The 24,223-nt window shown below is 43.2% G+C and overlaps 1 protein-coding gene across 2 annotated transcripts in view; it reads right to left on the reverse strand.

The window, feature by feature from the left end:
* Positions 1-23,931, reverse strand: part of ARHGEF26 (Rho guanine nucleotide exchange factor 26) — a 101,031-nt gene extending 77,100 nt beyond the window's left edge. The window contains exons 1-3 of one of the 2 annotated variants that reach the window (XM_087818369.1): positions 22,289-23,931; positions 20,899-20,938; positions 17,684-17,829 (exon numbers count right to left, since the gene is read on the reverse strand). In XM_087818369.1, coding sequence (XP_087674495.1) covers positions 17,684-17,829; positions 20,899-20,938; positions 22,289-23,353 — 1,251 coding nt within the window. In that variant the 5' untranslated portion in view covers positions 23,354-23,931. The remainder of the gene's footprint in view (positions 1-17,683; positions 17,830-20,898; positions 20,939-22,288) is intronic. The other variant, XM_016222614.2, reaches the window with a different exon arrangement.
* Positions 23,932-24,223: the final 292 nt, after the last annotated feature.

The raw sequence follows: 24,223 nt of genomic DNA on the forward strand, positions 1-24,223 counted from the left end.
TTAGGGACCCCCTTTCCCCCCCCTCTATTTCTAGGGTTGGGTGAGATCTCTTTTAATGCCAGGTCTCTGTACCAAGTCTCCATATGTTTTATTTCAGCCACCCATATTGTGGAATGTTCTTAGCTTCACCACCATCCTGACCCTGGGTCTGCGTGTCAGCAAGAATTCACGGCTAAAAAGGCTCCTTCAGACATTTTAATAAGGGAGGAGACTAGCCAGAATGAAACTGTTCAGAGCCTCTCCCATTTGGTTAACCCTGAACAAGAATTTCACAGGATTTCCTGCCTGACACAGAGTCCTGGCAGATGACTATCCAGGCTCCATGCCCACAATCTCTGCAGGTGAGGTCATCAGCAAGGATTTCCACACCACTCACGTCTTCATCCAAAACTACTAATGAATTCACACCCGGAAACCTTCAGGGGAAGTGAATGAAACGTGTGGGCTAGAGACCTAGACAGATGACAGCTCGTTTACTGAGGGATTAAGAGCACTTCATCTGATCATAAAAACAAAAACATATTCCCAGCTAAACTAGTTGCTTTTGGAGGGGGGAGACAAAGTCGTTTTGAAAACGGCAAAGTCCTAACATATAGAATTACATCTTGCCGAAAACTGAAGTGGAATACATTTGGGGAGCCTGAAAGTTTGCTCTGGGGAATTATGACAAACCAGTTCCTCCTGGCTGGCAGCCACACCACTGCTCCCGGGCCTGTCCTTCTGTACCCTGCACAGGCCAAGCTGGACAGGTTCTTCCTCCAGAGGCGAGAGGGATCATTCTGTCCACCTGAGACGTTCTTCCACTCACAACTCTGCATCAAGTAGCACCTGGGAACAGGTGCCTGCAGGTAGAAGGTCAAGAGCAGGCTAGATGATTTCAGAGGCTGAGATGGTGGGAGAAATGAAACCAGACGACGAGGGGCAGAGGGTGATATAAAAGGAGGACTCCACAAAGGCTGGCAGAAGGCAGAGCAGAGAAAACGAGAGGAGAATGAAAAATAGGAGCAAATATCAAGCAGAAAGAAACAAGGAAGGAAAAAAGAAGAAAGACTGTGTGGCAAGGTTTTAATAGTAAATACCTGTGGGTATTTTCTAATGCAAAAACAGTGACCTTAACAGTGGACTTTAAGGAAAATTACTGGAAGGCGCAGACATTTTTTTGCATGAAAAAAAAAAAAACACGTGGTAAAGGAAATAGTTATACCTATAGTTTAAAATGTACATGCTTTTTGCAGTCTGCACATTTTTGCTAAAAGAATCTAAAATATTATGTTTACCACATTTCTTCAAGTGTTCCCCTTGTTTCCATGTGTAGAAAAGAAAAAAAATAATATGCAAGTTTCTAAGTTTAGATTTTGCTATCTAAAATGAAAAATTGTAATTGTACAGGCTCTTTTTTTATTTTTAAAATATATATTTCATGTTGGTAGCTCTGGCTGAGTACAAATGGAACACTTAGTCGAAGCCATACTCCTTTAAAGGTCTCTTCCGACCTTGCTAGAACTTTCTCATTTCTCACTGTCTCGGCCTGGTTTAAATTTTTTATTAAACTATTAATCAATAAGTAGAATTGCAAAGGTAGTTTAAAGAAACACTAACAATTGGCTTCAATTTGGAGTTCTTGAGTTTGTATAATTTATACAATTCACAGAACTGTTCCAATCTTGCCATGGCAGATTCTAGACTCTAAGGAGAACGTATAAATGCATGTCAATATCTTCAACATATTAAGTGGATAAAAATTAATTCAAATTAAACAACAGAATTATAGTCCAAGACCACAATTCTGACCTAAGTTAACAAATATTAATATATGTATGTGGGTTATCATGTTATAATAGTTTTAATATTATAATAGTTTTAAATTCATAATTAGATTTTTACAGCTGTAATTGGTATTGAAATTCTTCACCCATGATCTTTGTAATGATATATATTCCATGTCCAAATGATACAGAAATTAAAAATTACCTGAAACTAATAATAAAGAACAGAATAAGATACTTCATGTATGTCTAGTTAGACCCAAAATATATAGTTTTTGAAATTTAGAAACGGGTAAACTCCCTAAAGTATAGACCCAAAAGTTAATCATTAGACACTCCAACTAAAATTCATGCTGGTATTCTTGACAACTTGCAAGTCTGACATTCTCAGATGACTCTCCTACAAAGGAACTGGGAGGCTTTAAGCAGAGATTCCATTCCTGCACTCAACCAGTTACTGGCGCCATCACAGAATTGTGTCAGGAAATCCATAAACTTTGTGCAATATTCCTTGGCCTTTGACTCCACTAACTGGAACAGGTTATGAGCCAACTACTCAAAGGCCCAAACATAGAGCCCCGATGTTGCCATTTATAGAGTCTGTGTACAGGATAGAGTAGATCCTGTGTAGGCAGCCAGGATTAACAATACCTGTCTCTTGGTCAACCAGATCACCATTTTTTTCTCAGGCCCATAGAGACTTGATATTGTTTATTGTTTCTAGGTAAGATGGGTGCACATTCCTTCTATTTTTCCTCTCCAGCTACGGAAACCAGATGAAAAGGCCCCAAAAGACTGACCAACCAAAAAGGCTCAGAGATGTCCAGTGAAAAATTAGATCAGAAATTTATAATCCAAGATCACTCAGGCTGCATAAAGCACTAATATACATTGAATTACCCATGTGAGCTAAGACCTTCATACTTTACCAGAGTTGACCCACTTGCTGAAAACCAGCTGGTTATACATGCCTCTTGGTGATTCCCCTATTCACCAGCTTCTGTTCTTAAAAGCTCAAGTGGGAAGGAAATGAATTGCAAAGTAAAATTAAACCACAGAATACAATCTCTCTCAGGTCTTTTCTACAGACTTAACACAACCCAAACAGCCTCTGAATTACAAATGAGCTAGAGTTCTTTCATCGTAAATAACATGGGAACAGCAGCTCTTTCAGAGTATGTTTGAAGTTCGTAAACTGAAAAATCTGCCAGGATCCAGAAATCATGTCCTCCACAGCCAGTCCCATTAAGCTCTCTCCAGCTCCGCCTCATCCATGGGGAAAGGTCCTGAGATATCACTCTACCTAAGCTAAGAACTGCCACACAATATCCATCTCAAAGTGCCAGAGACCTGTATAACCAACAATCAGATAAATGAGGTCAAGATGGGGTCATATTTTTAGGGAGGTAGAGTGGTAGAAGACAATGGCCCATTTAATAAAATCATATACTTAATTTGAAAATATATCAAGTAACATGCTAGGGACCTCCTAACCATTTGTTCAAAAAATTGATCTCCTCTCTGATCTACTGTTGTTGACCTTAATCCTAACAGGATTATAAATCTTGGCTCTCAAGAATCAGCAAGCCTCTCAGCTCTCCTCTCTGCACCACCTCCAGGGAACCTCAAGTCTGCTAAAATGACGGCAAACCCCACAGAGGCAGGCCCGGGCCTGAGGCTTTTCCTCCTCTATGGCCTGCGTCACTCCCTACAGACAGAGCCAAGATTCCTGAATGAACTCAAATTATTTCAATACAGATATGAGGCTGAGAGTACAAACCACAAACAGATAGGTAATTAAATACACAAAAATAAACTGTTGCGGTCTGTACGATTTTAGGAGATAAGCATGCATGACTTCATTGCAGCCAGCTTTGTTAGTTAGCTACCCGTATCTAGACAATTCCTGATTCAGAGTTCTAGTTGGTCCTTCAAAATGCCACTGTATCAAAGGCTTGCCAGGCACCAGAACCTTGTAACTTCTGTTATAATAATTAGCTAGCTAATATCAATAATAGGAAGAGAGCAAAGGGAAGGTCAGACACGATAAGCAAGGTCATCTGGACAGCTTCAGCAGGAAGCTACAACTTTACACTCCCCGGGGAACCACCATTCTATCACCTGCATATCATTGGGGGAATGGGTTCAGTAAAGGGTATAGCAGGCTCATGCACAGTGAAGTCAGGGTGACATGGGGAAGGTGCTTTCAGTCTAACCTGGGAACAAAGATCACTGCCTAGGAGGGTGGACCCCAATGCAAGTCCATGAAAATCTGAGAATACACAATCCCCAAAGAATCCACTCTCTCTTAACTCCCTTGCGCTGTCTTGCTTCCTGACCTGCACTGGCCTGTATGCTAGCCTGCCATGTGGCCTTACGCAGCCACATGGCCCATGGTCATGAGGACCCCACACACAATGAACTGCAACTGGAAACACAAGCTAACCTAGCCAGATGCTGGACTGGACTGTGCTTTAGTATGGAGCCCATGCAAATCTCAGGAAATGTCTTTCCTTGAGACATCGCAAGAATTCTACCTCCATGGCAACAGGTGGGGACACAGAGGGCACCCCACGGGTAGCACTTCTAGACCTTATAACAACCCTTCAAGGAAGGTAATACAATCAGAAAAGTTAAGTCATTAGCCCTAATTAAGTGGTAAAGCTGGGATTCAAACCCAGGCCTGCCTGTTGCCTTCAAAGGCTGAGCTCTTAACCCGCCAGCACAACCCATTCTTAAACACTTCTGAACTTCTGAGCTGTGATCTGCAGCTACTCTTCCCCTAAACTAAGATCCTCCCACTGGATGTCCCAGAAACCGCCTCTCTCACTGGACTCCTAGCTCCCGCTGCAGTGACAGCTGAGCTGTCACGGGGGCAGCCTGGCCATTTAACTTGTTGCTCAGTCCTGACTTTTCTCCCAGTAAAGAAATGCCTCTCTCTGACTAGTCGCTCTTACTAGCTAGCCTTCAGTCCCCTGTGAGCTACAGAGCCCAGGCCCAAACTGATTCATTCTCTATCCCCCAGGTGAGCAAAGATGAAGCCCCTCTTCATCTATCAACAATAAAGAGGAGAAAAATGAAGTTAAAAAATACATGAAAAGCTAATGACATAGAAGTAGAAAGGATGAAAGGGAAAATGACTTCAGGGGAAAAGGGCAACTTTACAAAATTACTTAATAAAAGATGAGCAGGTTTACAAAGTGGAATATTTAATATACTGAGCAGCAGACCAACAGGGGCTAACAGTGGAAGGGGTTGGGAATGGTGGTAAAATCAAAGCTGATTTCAGTCTGAATTGTTACATTTAATTTTGTAATAAGGAGAATGTATTTGTATTACTTCTGTAATTAAAAAATAATTATTTTAAAGAACTTATCAGCTTTAAATTTTGAATTTTTAAATTGAAAACTTAGGAATAAACTAATGACTAACAATGGGGAACTGGTTAAAAGAACCAAACATCCACCTGTGTGATGAAACACAATACAGGATGTTCAAAAAGCTGTTGTGGAAGAAAGTTTAATGAAGTGGAAAGTCATTCACAACATTGTTAGGAGAAAAACAATGGGTTACAAAGCAGCGGGTTTAATGACATGAAAAGATATTTAGAGCACTGTAAGGGGAAAATATGGGGAACAAGACAATATAATTTTGTTATTGATTTCTGCTCAAAATAAAAGAAAAATTCTATGTACACTTTTTAAAAAATGGTCTGAAAAGTTACATACCAAAATGTCAATACTGGGGGGGGAGGGGAGAGGGCGGGGTGTTCAACTAATTTTTATTTTGTTCTCTTTTTCTATTCATATTTTTTTATTTTTCTATAATAGACATGCCTTGGTTTTGTAATTAAAGCATCATTTTTATTTCATTTTATTTTTTTATAGAACATTCTCTTACTTATTTTTTAACTGCTTTTTAGAGAGACCTCAAGGAAGGGGGAGAGAGAGAAACATCAATTTGTTGTCCCACTTATTTATGCATTCATTGGTTGATTCTTTTATGTACCCTGACCAGGGATCGAACCCAAAACCTTGGCATATGAGGATGATGCTCTAACCAACTGAACTACCCAGCTGGGGCTTAAAGCATCATTTTTAATAAAAACTAAAATAAACCTGGCCGGTGTGGCTCAGTGGTGGTATCGAACCTGGAACAAAGGGGTCACAGTTCAATTCCTGGTCAAGGCACATGCCCGGGTTGTGGGCTCCAATACCCAGTGGGGGGTGTGCAGGAGGCAGCCAATCAATGACGTTTCTCTCTCATTGATGTTTCTCTCTATCCCTCTCCCTTCCTCTCTGAAATCAATAAAAACATATTTTTTTTAAAAAAACACAACTAAAAAAGTCTTCTCTCAAAAAAGAAATAAAACAAGTAGGGCAGACAAATGCAATTGTTAAGACTTGTGACAATACCTGCATTTCTTTGTTGTTGCCCCACAAGGAAAGCTAGAGAAATAAGAGGGGACCACCCGCAGATAAAAGAAAGAAAGCAAGGCAAAGAGAGGGAAGAAGAGAAAGATTTCAGTCAAGTCCCAACCAAGCAGCGGCTTATGAGGCAGCGCTGAAAGTGAGTGATGACAGGCAGGTGTGCCCGTGTGACAGCGAGAGGAGGCGGGCTGGCCCGGAGCCGGCGGCGTTGGGAGTGACGCCATCGACTCACAGTGAAGGCCTGAGTCAAGAAGGGGCTGGCCAAGGCAGGTCGGAGGGGCTCCTCTTACAGAGGAGGAATCCTGTTTGTAAAGGTGATGCCATCATGCTAGATGCTGTTTTAGTTTTGTTTGTTACTTTTGCAAAGTGGCACATGGACAGGAATGATCAAAAGAGTAAGTAACTTTGACCAACACTGACCCTGAAGTTAATTTCTTGGATTTGCAATAAAAATCTAACCTGAGCAAAAACTGTTCCGGAAAAGTGAGAAATAAAGTGAACTGATGTTTTACATAAGATTTACAAAGCATGCGACGGTTTCACAGGACAGGAATTATCTTATTGTATGGAGGAGATCTGAGCAATCGGCACAGAATTAGCATTCTGTTTACCTACATATCAAACTTCATTCAAGGCATATGTTATACTTGTACTGTTTTTATTTCCCACTCTTCTGCCCATCTAGCCCATCTAGTTTTGGTCACACTTTCTAGAGAGAAATATCCTGACCTTAACTGTTCTCTGATTTCGCTGTCATGCATTTTGACATGTTGTCCTTCATTCTTTCAAAAACAACATTTAGACATTTCATTTCTCCTGTCCTCTAAACCAGCTTCAAAGATCCTGTAGTGCAGGTCCTGGGTTTTAGGCTTATTTTGTTTGCCCATCCACTATGATTCAGTGTAACACAAATGCATTTTGGAGTCAGATAGCAGCATACTTCAGACTACAAGTTCTAAGCTATTAGTGAATGGCAAAATGAAGTCTACAGATGTCTGATCTTCATCTATTTAAATAACAAAACAGACAGGATAAAACAGAAAACACCACAGTGTAATGCATGCATTAAAGATAACTTCTGCTTTGTGAAACTTTTGTTGAGATACACACACTCACTCACATGCACACACACACACACACACACACATATACTGGGTTACAAGGTAAAATGCATTTCTCATTACGTTAGGCCCCTGATATAGACCATGGTTGCAATGCCAACTCCAGCATGTGTAAATTTATACTACATATATCAGTCTTGTCATTTAATACTCTGACAGACTCCTGCAAGAAAAACTGTTCTACGCACAGCTCCCGTGAAAGAAGTAGCCCAAAGTGGCCACGTTTCACACCATAATGCATCATGGAGGCCAAAGCTGACCAGAAGAGCGCTAGTTAGGCACCTGGCCAAATGACAATAAAGTGACCTATTAATTGGGGGGAAAGTGGCTGAGCCGATATGATCCAGTGTGAAAGCTGGACATGGAAGCAGTCAGGACTGCACGAGGTGGGGTAGGGCTGTACTAGGTAACCTCAAGGACTCGGTAACTCCGAGTACGCAGGAGCTTTCAGGAGAAAAGACGGACATAGTAACGAGGGAAAATAAGACAATTCGTGAGAAGAGAGCCAACAGGCAGTCACTGACTCAAAACACTGGCCAATATCAGAGGGAAATATGGTTCCTGCTCTTTCAGCCCTAGGCACGTGTATCCATTACTTGGGGAAACTTGAGAGACTCTGTTCCAGGTAATATCAGGACCCTTATGAAAAGCGGTAAGACAGTAACCATAGTTAACATCTCAGAGTCTCAGCTGCCTCATATAAAGCACATAGAGAAACAATACTTGCCCTCGCGGTATTGTCACAAGGACTACAGAAACTGCCATGAAGAATCTAATGTATTCACTGGTGCACAGGAAGGCCTCTGCAAATATCTGGTGAATAATTTAACTGCATGTAAACAAATTAATATCATGATGACCCAATGGCAGGTCCCAGAGCTACAGCTCTCCTGCAAGTCAGCCACTGCACTGCCTGCTCACGCAGAGACCCTAAACCCAGGTGGATATAATGACTCCTTTTTGCTCATTGGAGCAGACAGCAACCATACTCCGTTGTACATCACTAACAGAAGCAGGGTTTCCTGTCACCCATCATGGGAACTGCTCCAATTTTCGTGTTATTGCAGTTGGAGGGGTGGCAGAGTTTATCTCCTACACCAAAGGGGAAAATAATCTGCAATTTCCTTTCACTGGCAACAACACTTCCTTCTGCAGAAGCTATCCACTGGCTGTAGAGCCCTCATCTCCTCCAATAACAGTGATCTTAAGACAGTAGAGTACAGACTAATTATGGAGAAAATCAACAGGTTATACATACTCTGGATAAATCAACAAAATCTGAGAGACAAATTCTTAAGCATTACTTCCATATTAAAAATTCAACATGGATTTTTATGGTGATGACTTTTCCAGTTATTATGAAAACAAATCACTTGTGTGGCTATGGCCCTGAGAAACAGTCCCATCATTGGATCAAGGGACGAGATGCCACAGGAGACATCTGAAGGTCAAAAGGGCAAATATAAGAATCTGACAGATTATTTCTGCAATCCAAAGCTCAATAGTAAAGAGCCTTTCCCCAGTTACTTAGAGCTCCTCAAAGTAACTGAGCCTTCTCTCCTTTTACCTAAATTACACTGTGTTCCTACACACTGCTATTATTCTTGAATGTACCCATCCAAGTCCCCAAAAGAAACCCCAAGTGGGGAAGGAGGCTGTCGTTTAATTTGAATTCATAGTATGCAAATACCTGCGATGGGCTAACATAGTTCTAAACTATAAAGACGCCAAGTTTCCCAGTGTTTCAAAAACATCTATTAAATCCAAAGGTAGCTAAACAACCATTAAGAATTTTTCTTTTAAAATAAAAATTAAAAACAGCCTCCAAGTGACCCCTAACCAGGAAACTTCCCGGATGCTTTCACTGCTGACTAACATTCTATTATTTTCACTTATGGGATTAGGTTTCTGCATTTATTCATTCATTCGGAAATTCATGCGTAAATCTATCAAATATTTACTGCAAGCCTCCTAAAACTATGTCAGGTGTTAGGGATACAGCAGGGGAAAAAAATAGACAAAAGTCTCTGCTTTCATGCAGCTTTTATTCCAGTGAAAGTAGATGAACAATTAACAAAAGAGGTAGATACCATCGTATGCTGGACGGGTAAGTGGATGGGACATGTTAAGGGGGTGTTAGGGAGAAAGCCATGTCCTCTCTGGAAGAAGAGCTATTGTAAGCTGAGGAGACAGCAAATGCAAAGGCCCTGAGGCAGAGTACATCTTGTATCTGAGGAACATCAGTGTGACTAGCAACAAGCAAGATGGAAAAGCAGGAAATGAGTCCAGAAAGATAACCAGGAGCCAGATCTCACAGCCCTGCTGGCTACTGTAAGGCTTGGCTTTTACTCTGAAAGGAGGAGAAATCACTTGCCGGTTCAGAACACAGAGACAGTATTTCAGTATATTTTAACAGGCTCACAAATCAACAATATAATGATATAGCTGCTACGTGGAAAAGTGACTAAAAGGGACACAGGTAGATGCAGGGGGTTGAGTTGGGGGGCAGATAATCCACTTCTGCACTGGACAGGGAGGCAGAGCAGAGTAGCTCTGCTCTGAAGGTAAAGGCAACAGACTTTGTCCCTGATTGGAAGGAGGTTATGAGAGAAAGAGAGCGAGGAATGGCTCCAAGGATTCTGACCGCTGCAAGTGGAGAAATGGAGTTACTTGCTGAGAAGGGAAAAAAGGACATTGTGGGAGAAGCAGGTTTGTATGGGAGAGAAGGGAGTGATCAGAAGTACACTTTTGGACAGGTCACTTTGAGATGCCAGTTAGATACCACAAAAGAAGTTGGATAGCCTTACCAGAAGTTCAAGGAAAGGTACCATCTAGAGATAGAAACTTGGAAGTCATCAGAAGCACACAATGTATTTTAAAGCCACAAGATTGGATGAGATCACCAAGTGAGTGCAGATAAGAGAAGAGGCCAAGGACAGAGCCTCGGGCCCTCCAACGTTAGAGATTAAAGGAATGAGGAGGAGCCAACCAAGTGGGTCAAGAAGCTTCAGCTGCACTGACTTCATTCCAACTCCTCTTACCCACCATCACCCCAACCGGTCCTTGCACATGATGTTTCCTCTGCCTGGGACTCCTCCATCCTGCCCACACCCCTCCCCCTACCTTGCCCAGACACCTATCTGGGCATTCCTCAGATGGCAGCTCTTGTCACCTCCTTTGCCACCTTCCCTCGACTGACAGACTGACAGCACCCTGCCCAGACAGGTGCCCTCCCCCAATGATCTCAGAGCAGCGCAAACATGCCCTTCGTGGCATTAAAGCAGCTGTAATTCTGCATTTATTATTTGATGTCTGTCTTGCCATGCAGGGTGTCTGTAAGGACATGAAAGCAAGGTGGAGTCTGTTTTGCTCCATCTCCAATGTCTAGGACAGGGCCTGGTGTAGAGCAGGCCCTCCACAAAGGCTAGATGAATGAAGGACTCTCTCTCATCGATTTTCTGCTCAGTGAAACAAGACCCTCTTTGTCTAGCTCCCATGTCTAGGTCCTGGTTGAAATGCTCCTTTTGTAGTTATGCCAACCAAAATTAAATATCCCTGTGCTCATCGCCTCCCACTTTCTTGGAGCACCTGTGTCCTCTACTCTCTGCCTCCCCTGAGGGCCTTGCACACACCTCCACATTTCCACATCCCATTGTTCTCTTGGGAGAATCAATAACATAAATATTGGCATATCTACCACTCAATTGTTCTTTAATTACTCAGCTCCAAACAGAGCAGTTTTCTTCTTAACCTATATATATATATTGTTCAGACGGGGTTATGCAGTTCAAGTGCCGACATTGCTCAAGTTCAGAAAGAGAAAAACTTCTGAACATTACGAACATGAAAGCTGTACTCAGTACATAGAGAGCTAGAGTAAGGCGCTCCTGGTATTTGGAGATAGTCAAGAAACAAACTGCCCTTAAACTAAAATGAAAAAACAAAAATTATAAACAAATATTTACACATACACTTGGGTGTGCATTTTTCTAAAGAGAAGGCGCAGGGTTCATAGCTTTTATTAGATTCTCAAAGCGTTTATAACCCCCCACCACCACCACCCAAGAAGAGATGGAAAAGGCATATCCATCCTATAGAATAACTCAGCAGTTAGAGAGAACACTGAAGATCACGGTTAGACATAAAATGATCTGTAAGACACATCATTCAGGAAAAAAGCAAGTTATAAAATCTACAAAGCATATTATTCATGTAAACACACTCAATCTTTATTTTTTCTTTAAATGCATACACATGGATTTTGCGAGGCTGTTGCCAAATAGAGACCGGCATTACCGAGGGGAGGGGAAAGGGATTGAAATGGCAGCTATGATATCAAGAAGACTGTAGTCTTATCTGAAATGTTTAAATTCCTTTTCACATGAAGAATGTGTTATGTGTTGTTCACCTAAGTCAAAATTAATTTTCAAAGATGTTAAGAGAATGCTATAATCTAATTGTACTAAAATGGCAAAAAGCGTATACCTCCGGTCCCTGGCTCAGGCTAAGGAGGCCCCCAGCTCCAGCCCTTGTAGCTGGAATAGAAGCTCTGCCTAGGGTCTCAGGTCTAGGCACACGGACCTCATTTTCTGTTTATAAAAATGCAAAAACTCCAGGAGTTCTGCTGTTCAACTCAGAAGTGTGGACGAGTATGTGTCTAAAGCCCTGACCGGTTACACTGTGAATACTATAAGTAAGCCAGACATGAAAAATGAGAATGTTTCTCTATTTTTTAAACACAAAGGATAAATATGGTAAAAGGCATTAATCACCATCTAAGGTAAAAAGTAATTTTATGAGACTGCTATCCTGCAAAAACACAAATGGAAAATTATATGACTCAAGAGATTATCTTAAGCAGCAAGTTACTGAGCAACTGAAAATTATTTCAAGCAAGTATAAAAACTTAAGGAAAAAGAATAGAACTTTCTATGAGCTCTAAATGCATTAAGCATTCCTGCAAACAAAATAATATACAGGTTTATCACATCTGTTGAGCTCTTATTTTTAGTAGGAAAAGTATGTCTTTCAACTAAACAGTGTAAATTCTAAAAGAATAAGTCCCATCAGTCAAACAGCTAAGACTCCAACGTGTCTTATATTTTCAACTGAATGAAATTATATTTATAATAAAATTGCCACTTTTCAAATCGTCCTCTCTTGTTCAGCAGCTTGGAAGCAGAGGCAAACTCTGTGCCTTAAGAGCTAAGTCCTGCCCTCAAAAGACTCATGTCCTAAGTCTAGATCTCCCATTACACTGCTAGCCACACTAAGCGCAGCCGAAGAAATACTTTGATGAAAATATAAAAACCGGCTCCTGAATAAAGAGTTTCAATTTTTGAGCAAACTGAATAAATAGTCAGTGATTTAAGATGACTGATAAACCCACCTGTCAGCAAGTACAAATGAGGAGTCCAGTAGAGATGACTACACTAGGTGTTGAATTCAAAGCAAAGTTTGCCCGCATGCTTGTTTTTGCCTCTGGAGCCTGAACACCCTTTTCAAAAGCACCTGGGATGTCAAGGTGATGGAAGTTACACAAACACACCCCATGGCAAATAAGTGGGGTCAGGGTATGGCTGGTGAGTGTGACTTTGATGGTGTCACTGCACTTAACAAAACAAACATGGGTTTCACAACTGTCATTTTTCGGTGCATGCAAAGTGCATGATGGGGGGGCGGGGTGAGTTATGGTGAAAAGCAAAAAGACTTCAGTCAAGATCTACCTTTTATTTTCTGTAATACTTAACCACTTCCAGGATCCCATTAAAGGAAGAACCCGGAAAACTTGAAGCTCACTTTGCATCGGGGTCTCACCTGCTACACGCCTGGCACTAACTGTAACAAGTACTTTGTGTTCTATCCCAGACAGATAACACAATCAATATTTTTCTTCAAAATATTTTCTCAGAGATCCAGGAACTCTTGGCTTACTATTCACTCTGCCTTCTTTGGTTGTTTTTTTATTGATTTTTTTTTTTGAGAGAGAGAGAGCAAGCAAGAGGGAGAGTGAGAAACATCGATGTGAGAGCAGAGTATCGATCAGCTGTCCCCTGCTCGTCCCGTCAGGGATTGAGCCCGTGACCCCAGCATGTGCCCCAACTCTGAACCGAACTCCCATCTCTTCAGTGCATGGGACGATGCCCACAAGCCACGTGTGCCAGGGCTCTCACACTGCCATTTTAAGTGAGTCACTGAGCAATTCCCCTGCGTGTGGCAGGTTCCTCATCTCTGAGCACAGATGTCTAAAGATAAAAAAAGCCTTTCCAAGTTCAAAACCTCAAATCCTTTTCACTTATGACCAAACAAAAAGTGGGAACCATGATCATGTAAATTACTTCTCATGCATTAGTGTTTCCCAGGACCTGAAGAGCTGCACTGTTTTACTCCCTTGAATGTAGAAATCCTGTCTGTCCAACAAAGAATAGATCTATATACTCTAACAATCAAGTGAAGGAAGAGTACTCCTCTCCCACATTATGAAATTAGGAGCCCAGGTCGGCTCCTGACTCACCTCTACCTGGAGAACCTGCTGGCACAGCCACCGCTGCTAAACACATTTACATTGATTCACTTTAATCTGACCAGAGAAGTCCATGGCAGCCTAAACTTTCATTACTCTACTGAGGCCCATAAATGCCTCTCTCAAATGGTTCTAATTCTCCCTTATTCCTTGATGACCACAATACTACAGTTAAACCTGTCCCCAATGCTGTAAATGGAGGGCCACCTGTCACCTGTGTGGTTGTCCAGTAAAACTAAAGGAGACGTATCAGAAGCAAACACACTAAGACAAATGGCATTACAGACTGAAGGCTTAAAGACCTTATGCAACACCATGACTGACTGCCAGAAGTCTTTTGCATACTGAATTCTTGCAATCAGCTGATAAGAAAAGTTTCATCTGAAGACGTAGGCAGGTGTTTGCAACAGAGATAAAAGGACTTTTAGAAAATAAAACAATCAACAGCAGTATACTCACATGCACTCCTCCCAAGTAGAAAGTCAAGACAGATGCCAATTTGAGACCTAACCCTTTGCCAGAAAACCCCTTGTCCGACTTCTCTTGGGATCAAGGCCTTAGTCGAAGAAGAGTTTTGTGTTAGTGACATATGCAAGATTGGGTGGGGCTACCCTACTAATTTGGTATATTAAAAGTTAAGCATGGAGGCTGGTCGGGTGGCTTAGTTGGTTGGAGCATCAGCCTATATAGCAAAAGGTTGCAGGTTTGGTTCCTGGTCAGGGCGGCACATACCTAGGTTGTGAGTTCAATCCCCGGTCAGGGGCATATGGGAGGCAAGTGTGATGTTTCTCTGTCACATCAAGGTTTTTCTCTCTCTCCCTTCCTTTCTATCTAAAATCAATAAAAACATAGCTTGAAGTGAGGATAAAAATTTAAAGAGTTTTTAAAAAAAGTTAAGCATGGAAAGATGATGCAAAAATATCTAAAAAGCAGATGTTCGCCCTGGCTGGTATGGCTCAGTCAGCTGGACATCGTCTCATGCACCAAAAGGTTGCTGGTTCGATTCCCAGTCAGGGAACCAAAAAAAAAAAAGCAGACATTTGCCAAGACCTGCCCCAAACACAGCAGCCCCTTTACAAGGAGGGACTGGGGCATGAGGTCAGACAGAGATCCCTGTAGGAAACAGCCTGACATTGTTCATAATTCACGAAGCCTCGTCTCTTTAGGGTCCTAACTACAACTTCAACAAACCAACTGCTGAGTTGCTTTAAAAGTAATGGCAGCTTTTTGTTGTTAAAATATCTACTTTCCTAAAAGCCAGAGCTGCTTGCATCTTTTTCGTGGACAGAAAACCCACATGGCACAGACAGAAGAGAACTTCAGGACAGTGATTACCCCTGGGGAGGCAGAAGGAAGAAAAGAACTGGAGAGGAGGGTGGTTAAACGGATCTGCCTGAAAAATAGAGGCCTGAAGTACATATGTTTAAACACCAACATTTGTTCAATCTGGGTGGTGGGTACCTGGAAATCTAGTACACATACATATTTTTTTAATTTTTCTCCATGTCTAAAGTACAAAAATCAAAGTAAAATGTTTTAAATGTGAAAAGGAGACACAAAAGGCACAAAGAAAATGCAGGCTGGTGCCTAAGCAATGCGGTGTCAAAGTCCAACCATGCTACTTTGATTAAATGTAATTGCCAAGAAACACAATAAATACACATAAGCCTCCTGGGAACATCCGAATGCAAGATAACACACACTAAAGTTAGAACCCGCTTTATAGTTTTACTTTTTATCACCCGATAGTCTTTTGATATCAATCTTGTTAACAAAAGGCACATCAGTACTTTTATCTTTAGCCAAATAAAACCCGTGCCCATATTTGAAGTTATACTAAAGGATATGTAGTATTATTTTAATGTGTACTTGTTAATCTAAATGACAACCAAACTATAGGAGACATAAATGCGGCAGCGTGGTTTTTAGTACTAAAGCTAAGTGGGATCAAAGTGTAAGTGACACATTTTGTTTAGGGTTCAGAGAAAAACAGCAGGATTTAGGCCTGTGCTAACAAACACAGATGCTGTCAGAGAGGGAGAACTGAAAAAATCAAGGTTTCTTCTTGAGGATCTGGTACCAAATGGTCTATACCAATGACAGAATGACAGCCATTGAGTGCCAACATGGCCTCACTGGGCCTTGTCCCCAGTTTTTCCCAGTATTTGCTTTGGTATATACATATTATGAGATCATTAGATGCCAGTTTTGCGGATAGGCGTTACCACCTCACCACATGCAAACATCACAGAAATTGCAAACTGTTAGCACAGAAGCCAAGTCAGGCCCATAGATACTTTGTTGGGCTCGCACCTTTTTTTTAAAATTTGAATTAGGATAATGCTCATAAAAGTCTGGATTTCTGTATTCCCTTTACTAAGTATGGGAAGATCTGGCAACACTGGACTGGTTTGAGCTAAGTGGCAGCTGCTCAAGTTGTATGAGGCCTGTTCACCACAGTTCCCACCTCTCCCCATCCCCCCACACACCAACATCACTTATTCACACTACTTGTCCTGCCCCATGCAGACATTTTAATCTGTGACTTAATACTCAGCGTGCCACACCTTGGAGGCACTGGATCGGAGGAGATTCTCCTTAGAACCAAATTAGGGGGTGGGAGGGAGACAAGGAGAACTCTGAATTCCAATACAGGGTAGAAGAGAGGAAGAAAAGCCTGAAAAAGGAGTTATTCCCACCATCAGCATATGCCCATCTCCATGGTCCTGTTTCTGAGCTCCAACATGTACAGCTCCTTTTCTTATGCTGCAGGCTTCCCTGAACGCATGAGCTCCCTGACTCTGAACAACGCTCATTTCAGCTTAAGAGGGACTCGCCTCTGCTCTCATATTGCCTAAGGCCTCCCAGAGGTGTGCTGGCGTGTTTCTTGACGCAGTGCTCCCAACATTCAAGCCAACCATGGGAATTCCTTTCTACTCGGTAACGCATCAGATGCCCACAGATGCTGTGCCCAAACTCATAGCAAGTAAAGGGAGCATCACACCGTGACATTTGCTAAGCCAGGAGGAAAAGAAATTATGGCTAAAAACAAAAGATGTTTGATGCAAAGAGGAGAAATTACTCATCAAGACAAAAGTCACTGTCAGACACTCGCACACAAAAGATGCACAGGGAAAGATGGAACAGAACACCATTCATGAATCATCTTCAAGAAAACACAAATGTGTCTATATCAAATGAAATATCCAGGGAAGAACAATAATAAGCTCCCTGCTGCGCATAGATATATACACACATCCACACACATGTGCATAGACAGCCATAATTATGATAAAGTTCAGGATATATTAAGTTACCACTATATATACACTAAATAAATAAAAAAGCCCGGCCAGTGTGGCTCAGCGGTTGAGCATCAACCTATGATCCAAGAGATCTCAATTCGATTCCTGGTCAGGGCACATGCTGGGGCTGTGGCCTGATCCCCAGTAGAGGGCGTGCAGGAGGCAGGTGATCAATGACTCTCTCATCATTGATGTTTCTCTCTCTTTCTCCCTCTCCCTTCCTCTCTCTGAAATCAATAGATATATTTTTTTTAAAAATAAGAAAAGATACTAAATAGGAAGTGTTTCCATAGTTCATAGTGCATCGGTATCGAGGCACTTTATTTTATCAAAACCTGACTTTCCTAATCAGAAGTGTCAAAGTTCATATTTTCACATGTGCCTACAGAATTTCAAGAAACATTGCACAGTCGAAGAAGAGTCTTGCTCCTTAGAGTTACAAGATCATTGGCAGAAAAATTTAAAACCACACTCTGGCACAGGTTTTACAACTCGCTGTTTCCACCCCCTACAGACGGAAGGAAAGGTAAACACTCACGGCAGAGAGCTGGCTCCATGTGGACCGAAGTGGCTTGTGCTGAACCACTATTTTTTCCTCCGACTTCTGTTCTTTGGGCTCGGACTCTTCGTCAGAGTCAATGTCAAGGGCCTTTTCTTTGTAGTTCTGGTATAGGACAGCATTCTCTGCAAGAAAAACCCTACATGTCACCAATCGACTCCATCATTATTCTACCTGTTCTAAACAAACACCCATATTTGTACAATGTTGGGTCTCCAGTTTAATAAATGACAAAGAGACAAATGGATTTTGTCACTAAGGAGTATTCCAATGACCAAGAGGTGATTTTCTCACTCACACAGCCCTGTCCCAAATTCATCCATTAGGGACAACTACATGTAAGGACAACTACAGCAAAATTTCCACGTCTCTGTACACTACCCATGAAGGATAGTCATACCCGTTAAACTGTTTCCTAGGTTAAATTGAATCCACACCCTACCTTCCCTTCAAGGTCCATCACCATTTATTTATCTGTTTAACAAACATTTATTGTACATCTACAATATACCAAGGGCTGGGAGTAAATAGAAAACAAAAGATACTTCTTGTGCCCTCATAAGCTAAAAGTTTAATGAGAAAAATAGTCAAAGGCACTCATTCACTTATTGACTTAACTGATTTTTAGAAAATGCCTAGTAGATGCTAATAATTGCTAGGCACTAGGGATACAACAATGAACAAAAAATATGGAAATCTCAATCTTCATGGAGTTGACATCAGAATGAGGGAAGAGTGACAATAAATAAACAAATAACTTAAAAATATGTCATATGCTCATCCTGACACGCCAAGGTTGTCAGTTCGATCCCCTGTCAGGGCACATACAAGAATCAACCAATGAATGCATAAATAAGAAGTGGAACAACAAATCTCTCTCTCTCTCAAATCATTAAAAAATTCAAAACAAAAATGTCAGATGCTGCCCTGGCCAGTGTGGCTCAGGTGGTTGGAGCTTCATCTGGTATACGAAAAGGCTGTAGATTCGATTCCCCATCAGGGTACATACCTAGGTTTTGGGTTTGACCCCCAGTCGGGGCACCAAAAAAAAAAAAAAAAAAGATCGTATTTTATCCTGATTGCAATGGGAATCCACTGAAAGGAAAGATTTGATTAGATTGTAGGAGCAAAACACTTACGACTTGGGGGACTAATGAGGATGCTACTGAAGTGGTCAATGAAAGATAATGGAGCTTGGGCTATGCATCTTAGAAAGGACTGGGACTGGACTGGAATATGGGCTCAGAAAGAGGAAAGTGATCACAGTGTTTCCTAAGTCTGCAAGTCCCACAACGAGAAGGTAGGAAAGGGGAACACCAGCAGAGATTTAGCTTTAGCAGGGAAGGTTAGGAGTTTGGTTTGGGACACAATGAGTTTGAACTTTCCATCCACTAAAGCAAGCAAACGTCTGCCTCTTCTTTCATTGCATGTTCTACATGACTATGGTAAAGGAATACTGAGGTCTATGCAAGACTATACTGGTCTCTGATTGCTCTGTATATTTAAAACAGATTGTGAGGGTATTGACTGAGATTCAGCCACCCCTTTAAAGTAGTTAGTGGTTGGCACAAAACATATGCATACATTGTTGAAATGATTTCTCATTCATTCCCACAACAACGTTGGCAGTGGTACTATTAACTTCATTTTACATATGATGAAATGAAGCCTTGGTGAGGTTAAGATGCCTGCTCAATATCACTCAAGTGATGAGTAAAGCAGCAGGAGAGGAACCCACGTCCCTGGCTCCAACTGCACAGGTTCTCACCACTCTTATCGCACAGCGTACATTGTTAATCATTAACTGTAAGAATCCTGCATTCCTCATGTACATATATGAGAGAAAAAATGTCTAGGTCATCATATTTGAGAAGAGATGAGAGAGTATACAGAAACAGCTCCTTATTAAAGGAAACAATGTAAAACTAGTTATAATGAAGGCTGTGATCTATTCTGGGGGTGATCTGTCCTCTGACTTAAAAAAAAAGAGCTCCACATTTTTTACCCTTTGAGGCAAAGGTCTCAGAATCAATGTCAAATTCCAGAAGATGCAAAACATCTCTCTAAATAAATATTAGATAAATGCTCTGATCACTTCATGGTCAAAAGTGGTACAAGAGGAAGCAAACTGGACTGAGAACCTGATCTCTGTCCCAGGCTAGGTGAGAGCAGAGAGGATACTAAACCTCTTGGAGCTTCCAGCTTTCTCAACTGTAAAATCAGGAAGATGAATTTATCCCAACTAATTACAATACTGCATCTGGGTTTCTTCTCCATAGGGAAAGTTTCCTAAGATTGATGCATTGACTAAATTTCTATAAACAAGTCGTGTTTAAATGCTCCAATGGGAATGATTTTTATATAGGGAAATGATTTATAATCACCAAGGTTGTGTGTTTTATAATTCTGGGTGGTTTTACATTAGATATACTTATAAGGGGCATACCCTTCTTCATTATTCTTTAAAGGTTGGAAAATCTAAGCATTTCAGAGCACGACAGAGAGAAACTAGCCTCACCTCTACCACGCTCCACCAGCCCAAGGGTTGCAGCTGGGGCTGCTGCTCCCTTCATGCTTTTCCAGTTGGCTGACACTTGACCCATCTATTTACACAAAGCCCACTAATCTGATTAGGGTTTGAACACCTGGCTAAAGCTGCTTTTGTTTTTGAGACCCTTAACAAAAATACTATACTGGTTACAAATTCTTAGGAATATGTTTCCGTTGGCCAGGAGAGTCAGATTTCTCCCAAACTGAAACTTGATAAGGAAACAGGAAGTTAGAAATGATACTAAAATGGGAAAAAGAATATTAAGTTAAAGGAAATATGACTTAAGAGGAAAAAGTGACTTAATATCTAAATGCCAAACTCTCAGAATTTTTTAATAAAGAGGTAGAGCTTGCTCTTACCCATTTTTTGAGGAAGGTGAAGATGGAGCCAGAGTAGAAAAGAATTAAAATACCAGGACATGGGCTGACAAAATTATCAGCTTACAAAGAAAGCTATTAATTTTATTCACTGCTGGTATTACTAGATGAAAATTTAGCTTTGTGAAGAGCTTTGTGCTGTATAATTTTGAGAAGTTGGACATTTTCCTCATCTTAAGTGTTTTTGTTACTGCAGTTGGATTGCAACTTATAATTGATATTCCACATTGAAACAGCAATAAAAGTCTGGAAAATCAAATGCTTACCTTCCCCATCAAATGGTCCTTGTCCTTTCAGCATTTTTTTCTAAGAAACAAGAAAAGCAAAAAAAAGAAAAGGCAAAGCATACTATGTATGAATGAGCCAAATAGAAAATACAACCATTTTAAGAAAAAGTACTTATTTTGTTGTTACATTCATTAGATTTCCCAAAGCATACAGCAGATGATCCCTGGAGTGGTTCACTCATATGACTACTACAATTCACTAAAACAGTCAAATAAAATGTACTGTGTCCCTCACACCCTGTTGAAATAGTTTGAGAATCCTCGAATGACCAGCAAGTTCAGCTCATTTCACTACTCATGATTCACCACCACTGTTAAATTGAACTTTGCTTTACTTGCAGAGTTGGGAAAGAAAAAAACAACATAAAATGTTATGTAATTTCTCTAAGGCCATAGGATCTAAAATAAAACATGTTGCTTATGTATTACATATGTGAAATTTATATAGACTGGTTCCAGTTCTCCGATTAATCAAGAAAAGATGTTGCTGCCAAAATGAATTTCTGACCTACTGCTCAGATCTGTCTCACTTCTGGAGAAGGCAGCACATGCACACTCCAAAACCCCCTTCTCTAGTTTTCCCTATTTCTTTATGTCATATTTGGCAATGTTTTACCAATTACAGCTTTTAGGCCTCTATCAGGGAGCAATAACACACAGTTCACTGGAACCTAAGTTTTGTTAAATGCATTCAAGTATAAATGGGCACAAAACAGGAATGAAATACAACCAAAGGCCAAGTTGACAGAAACAAGTAACAACAAAGATGACAGACTACTTGTGCCTTTTGTTTTTTCTGGCACCTAATTTTAAAATTCACATTTTACCTGAGGTATTTATGTGATTCCCCACTCAAAAAATTAAATAATGAATGTAAATGATTAAAATGATCAATAGGCTCAAAGGAAAATCAGCATTTTCCCTAATCAGCTGTGATGAATCAGCAACCACTGACAGACACCTCTAAACAAGCACCAGACAGCTTGACCAGAGGCAAGAGTGCAAATCCAGACCTGCTCTCCACTCCCTTTGCAGTTTACCTGCATTAGAAGTGTTCAGCACCCACGCAGCCAATATTTGCTGTATTTTTTTTCGCATTTGTCCCCAGATTTTGCCTGAGCTTAGAAAGTTAACACAGTGATAAGAGTTTCACTTCCTCCCACAAAGCTGCATTAACCTGGACTGTGCCTGCCAACAATAGAATGGCCAAGAGATAGATGTGCACAGGTTTGATCAACAAGCAGCGCAGCTCGAGAGCAGTGACGCCTGGCTTCCTGCGCGCCCCTCCTCCCCACTCCAACACCTTCGCCTCGGACTTAGTGAATACCTGGCTTGGTCGGTGACACGCGGCACTCCTGCCCACTCTTACCTTTATCCTTCCAAGGCTGGAAAACTTCTCCTTGTCTTCCATCACTACTTTCAGAACCGGCTGGGACATTCTGTTCTTCTTCTTCGAGGTGGTAGGGCTGTCAAAATCAACGCCACTGACCACCGCCCTGCGGTAGGACGTGGACCGCAAGCCTCTGCGCAGTGACCCGGGGCTGTCCAGGTCGTTCTCGGCCTCGCCCGCGTCGTCCGGCGGGCCCAGGGCCGTTCCCAGGCCCTCCACCAGGCTGCGCACCTTGAGGAGTCTCTTGTGGGGCTCCACATTCTGACTGCTGGTCTTACTTATTTTAATTTCCGAGGCCAGGCTCCTGGGAATAATCTGCTGCTTCCCCACCTTGAGGGCAGCCGGGCTATTTGTGCTCAAAACCACGGAAGGATTCTCCGGGAGCTCGTTGTCCTGTGAGGGCAGCCTTTGGAGGGGGAGTTTTTGTTCCAAAGGCCTATTCTGGGGCGAGGGTCCCCGCTCGGGGTCCTTAGCCGTCTGGCCAGGTTGCAAACCGGAGCCTGGGGAGTCGGTATTAGGAGGGAGCCCATTTGCGGCGGGCGAAGGCGGGGGGCTGGCCTCCGATCGCGGCGGGTCTACCTCCGGGCTACAGGGGGCGGGGGCGTTAGGAGTCCGCGGGGGGCGCAGCCGCTGCGGCGCGGGCGAAGTCGCCGTACCATTCGCTGGGGATTTCGGGGAGCTGCCCGACGCCCCTTTGAGGGCCTGGGGTGACTTGAGCCGTCTGAGCCGAGGAGAGACAGCCCTGTACTCCGGGGAGACCGTCCTCCCATTGGTCACCGCCCTGCGCTGGGCGCACAGAAGCAGAGGGCTCCTCTGGACTGTCCTGCCGTCCGAAGCGGTGGGCACCTGGGCGGGAGTCTGCACGGCGGGGAGCGTCCCTATGTCCTCCACCGGGAAATCCGTGATCAGCAGCCCGCTGGGGCTCTGGTAAGACTGGGGTCTTGGCTTGCTCCGGCCCGGCATCTGGGGCTGAGGGGTCGACCGCCTCCGCCACGAAGGGGTTAAACTGTTGCTAGAAAAATTCACTTGGCTCTCGCCCTCCATTGCGAAGCCCTGGGGTGAGCCCCTCGAGGAACAGTACCCAGCTAGACTTGCCTAAAGAGGAGAGAAGTCATGGAACTTTGACTCCACACAGCCGGCACGCCTCGCGGAGACGATGCACGCCGAGCCCGGCGGTCACGCCGCTGCTGCGCGGGACACAGCAGCTCCGTGTCACTTACCCGCCCTTTCTGGGGCAAAACTGCGCCCACCGCGCGGCGCAGTCCCCAACAAAATCTGGGCTGCGCCCAGGCGGATTAATCCAATTACCTCCTCGTCTCTGCAGCGCCCGGAGACCACCCGCACGCGAAAAGGTCGCCACCAATTCGCCGGGTGCAGGCTGATGCACAAGAAACTTGGGACAAGTTCAGCTTTCTTGGGGAACTCGCCGCGGGGCGCTCCACTCCGACGCCATCCAGCCGCTCGTCCCAGTCCTCGGCTCCCTCGTGCTCAAACTGCCCAGCTCCTAGGTGGATTTACCCTCGGGGCTTTGCAGAGCTGGGGGCCAACGAGGGCCCACCGCCCCGTGGGTGGCCCGGGGACGCGGGACCGAGGCGCCGCGGCGGGAGCTCTGGAAAGCTCGGCAGCCAACTGAGACTCCGGCTACGCCCCCAGCCCCACCCCGCCCGCAGCCTTGGCCCCGCCTCAGCCTTGGCCCCGCCCAGGCCCGCCTCTTTCCCGCCGCCTCCCCTCCCCTCCAGGCGGCCTTTGATCCAGCCTGCGTTTCAAACCGACCAGCACACCTGGGCTGGGTGCCGAGCTGCGGGTTCCGAGCGGGAGGTTCGGCCGCAGGCGGCAGCGGCGCCCGGACGCGCGGGCGGCGCGGGGTGGCTGTCGGAGGCGCAGCGTGGGAACCGGCGTAGGATCCCTGCGGAG

This window comes from Miniopterus natalensis, chromosome 6 (assembly GCF_054644295.1).
Source record: "Miniopterus natalensis isolate mMinNat1 chromosome 6, mMinNat1.hap1, whole genome shotgun sequence".
Lineage (NCBI taxonomy): Eukaryota > Metazoa > Chordata > Mammalia > Chiroptera > Miniopteridae > Miniopterus > Miniopterus natalensis.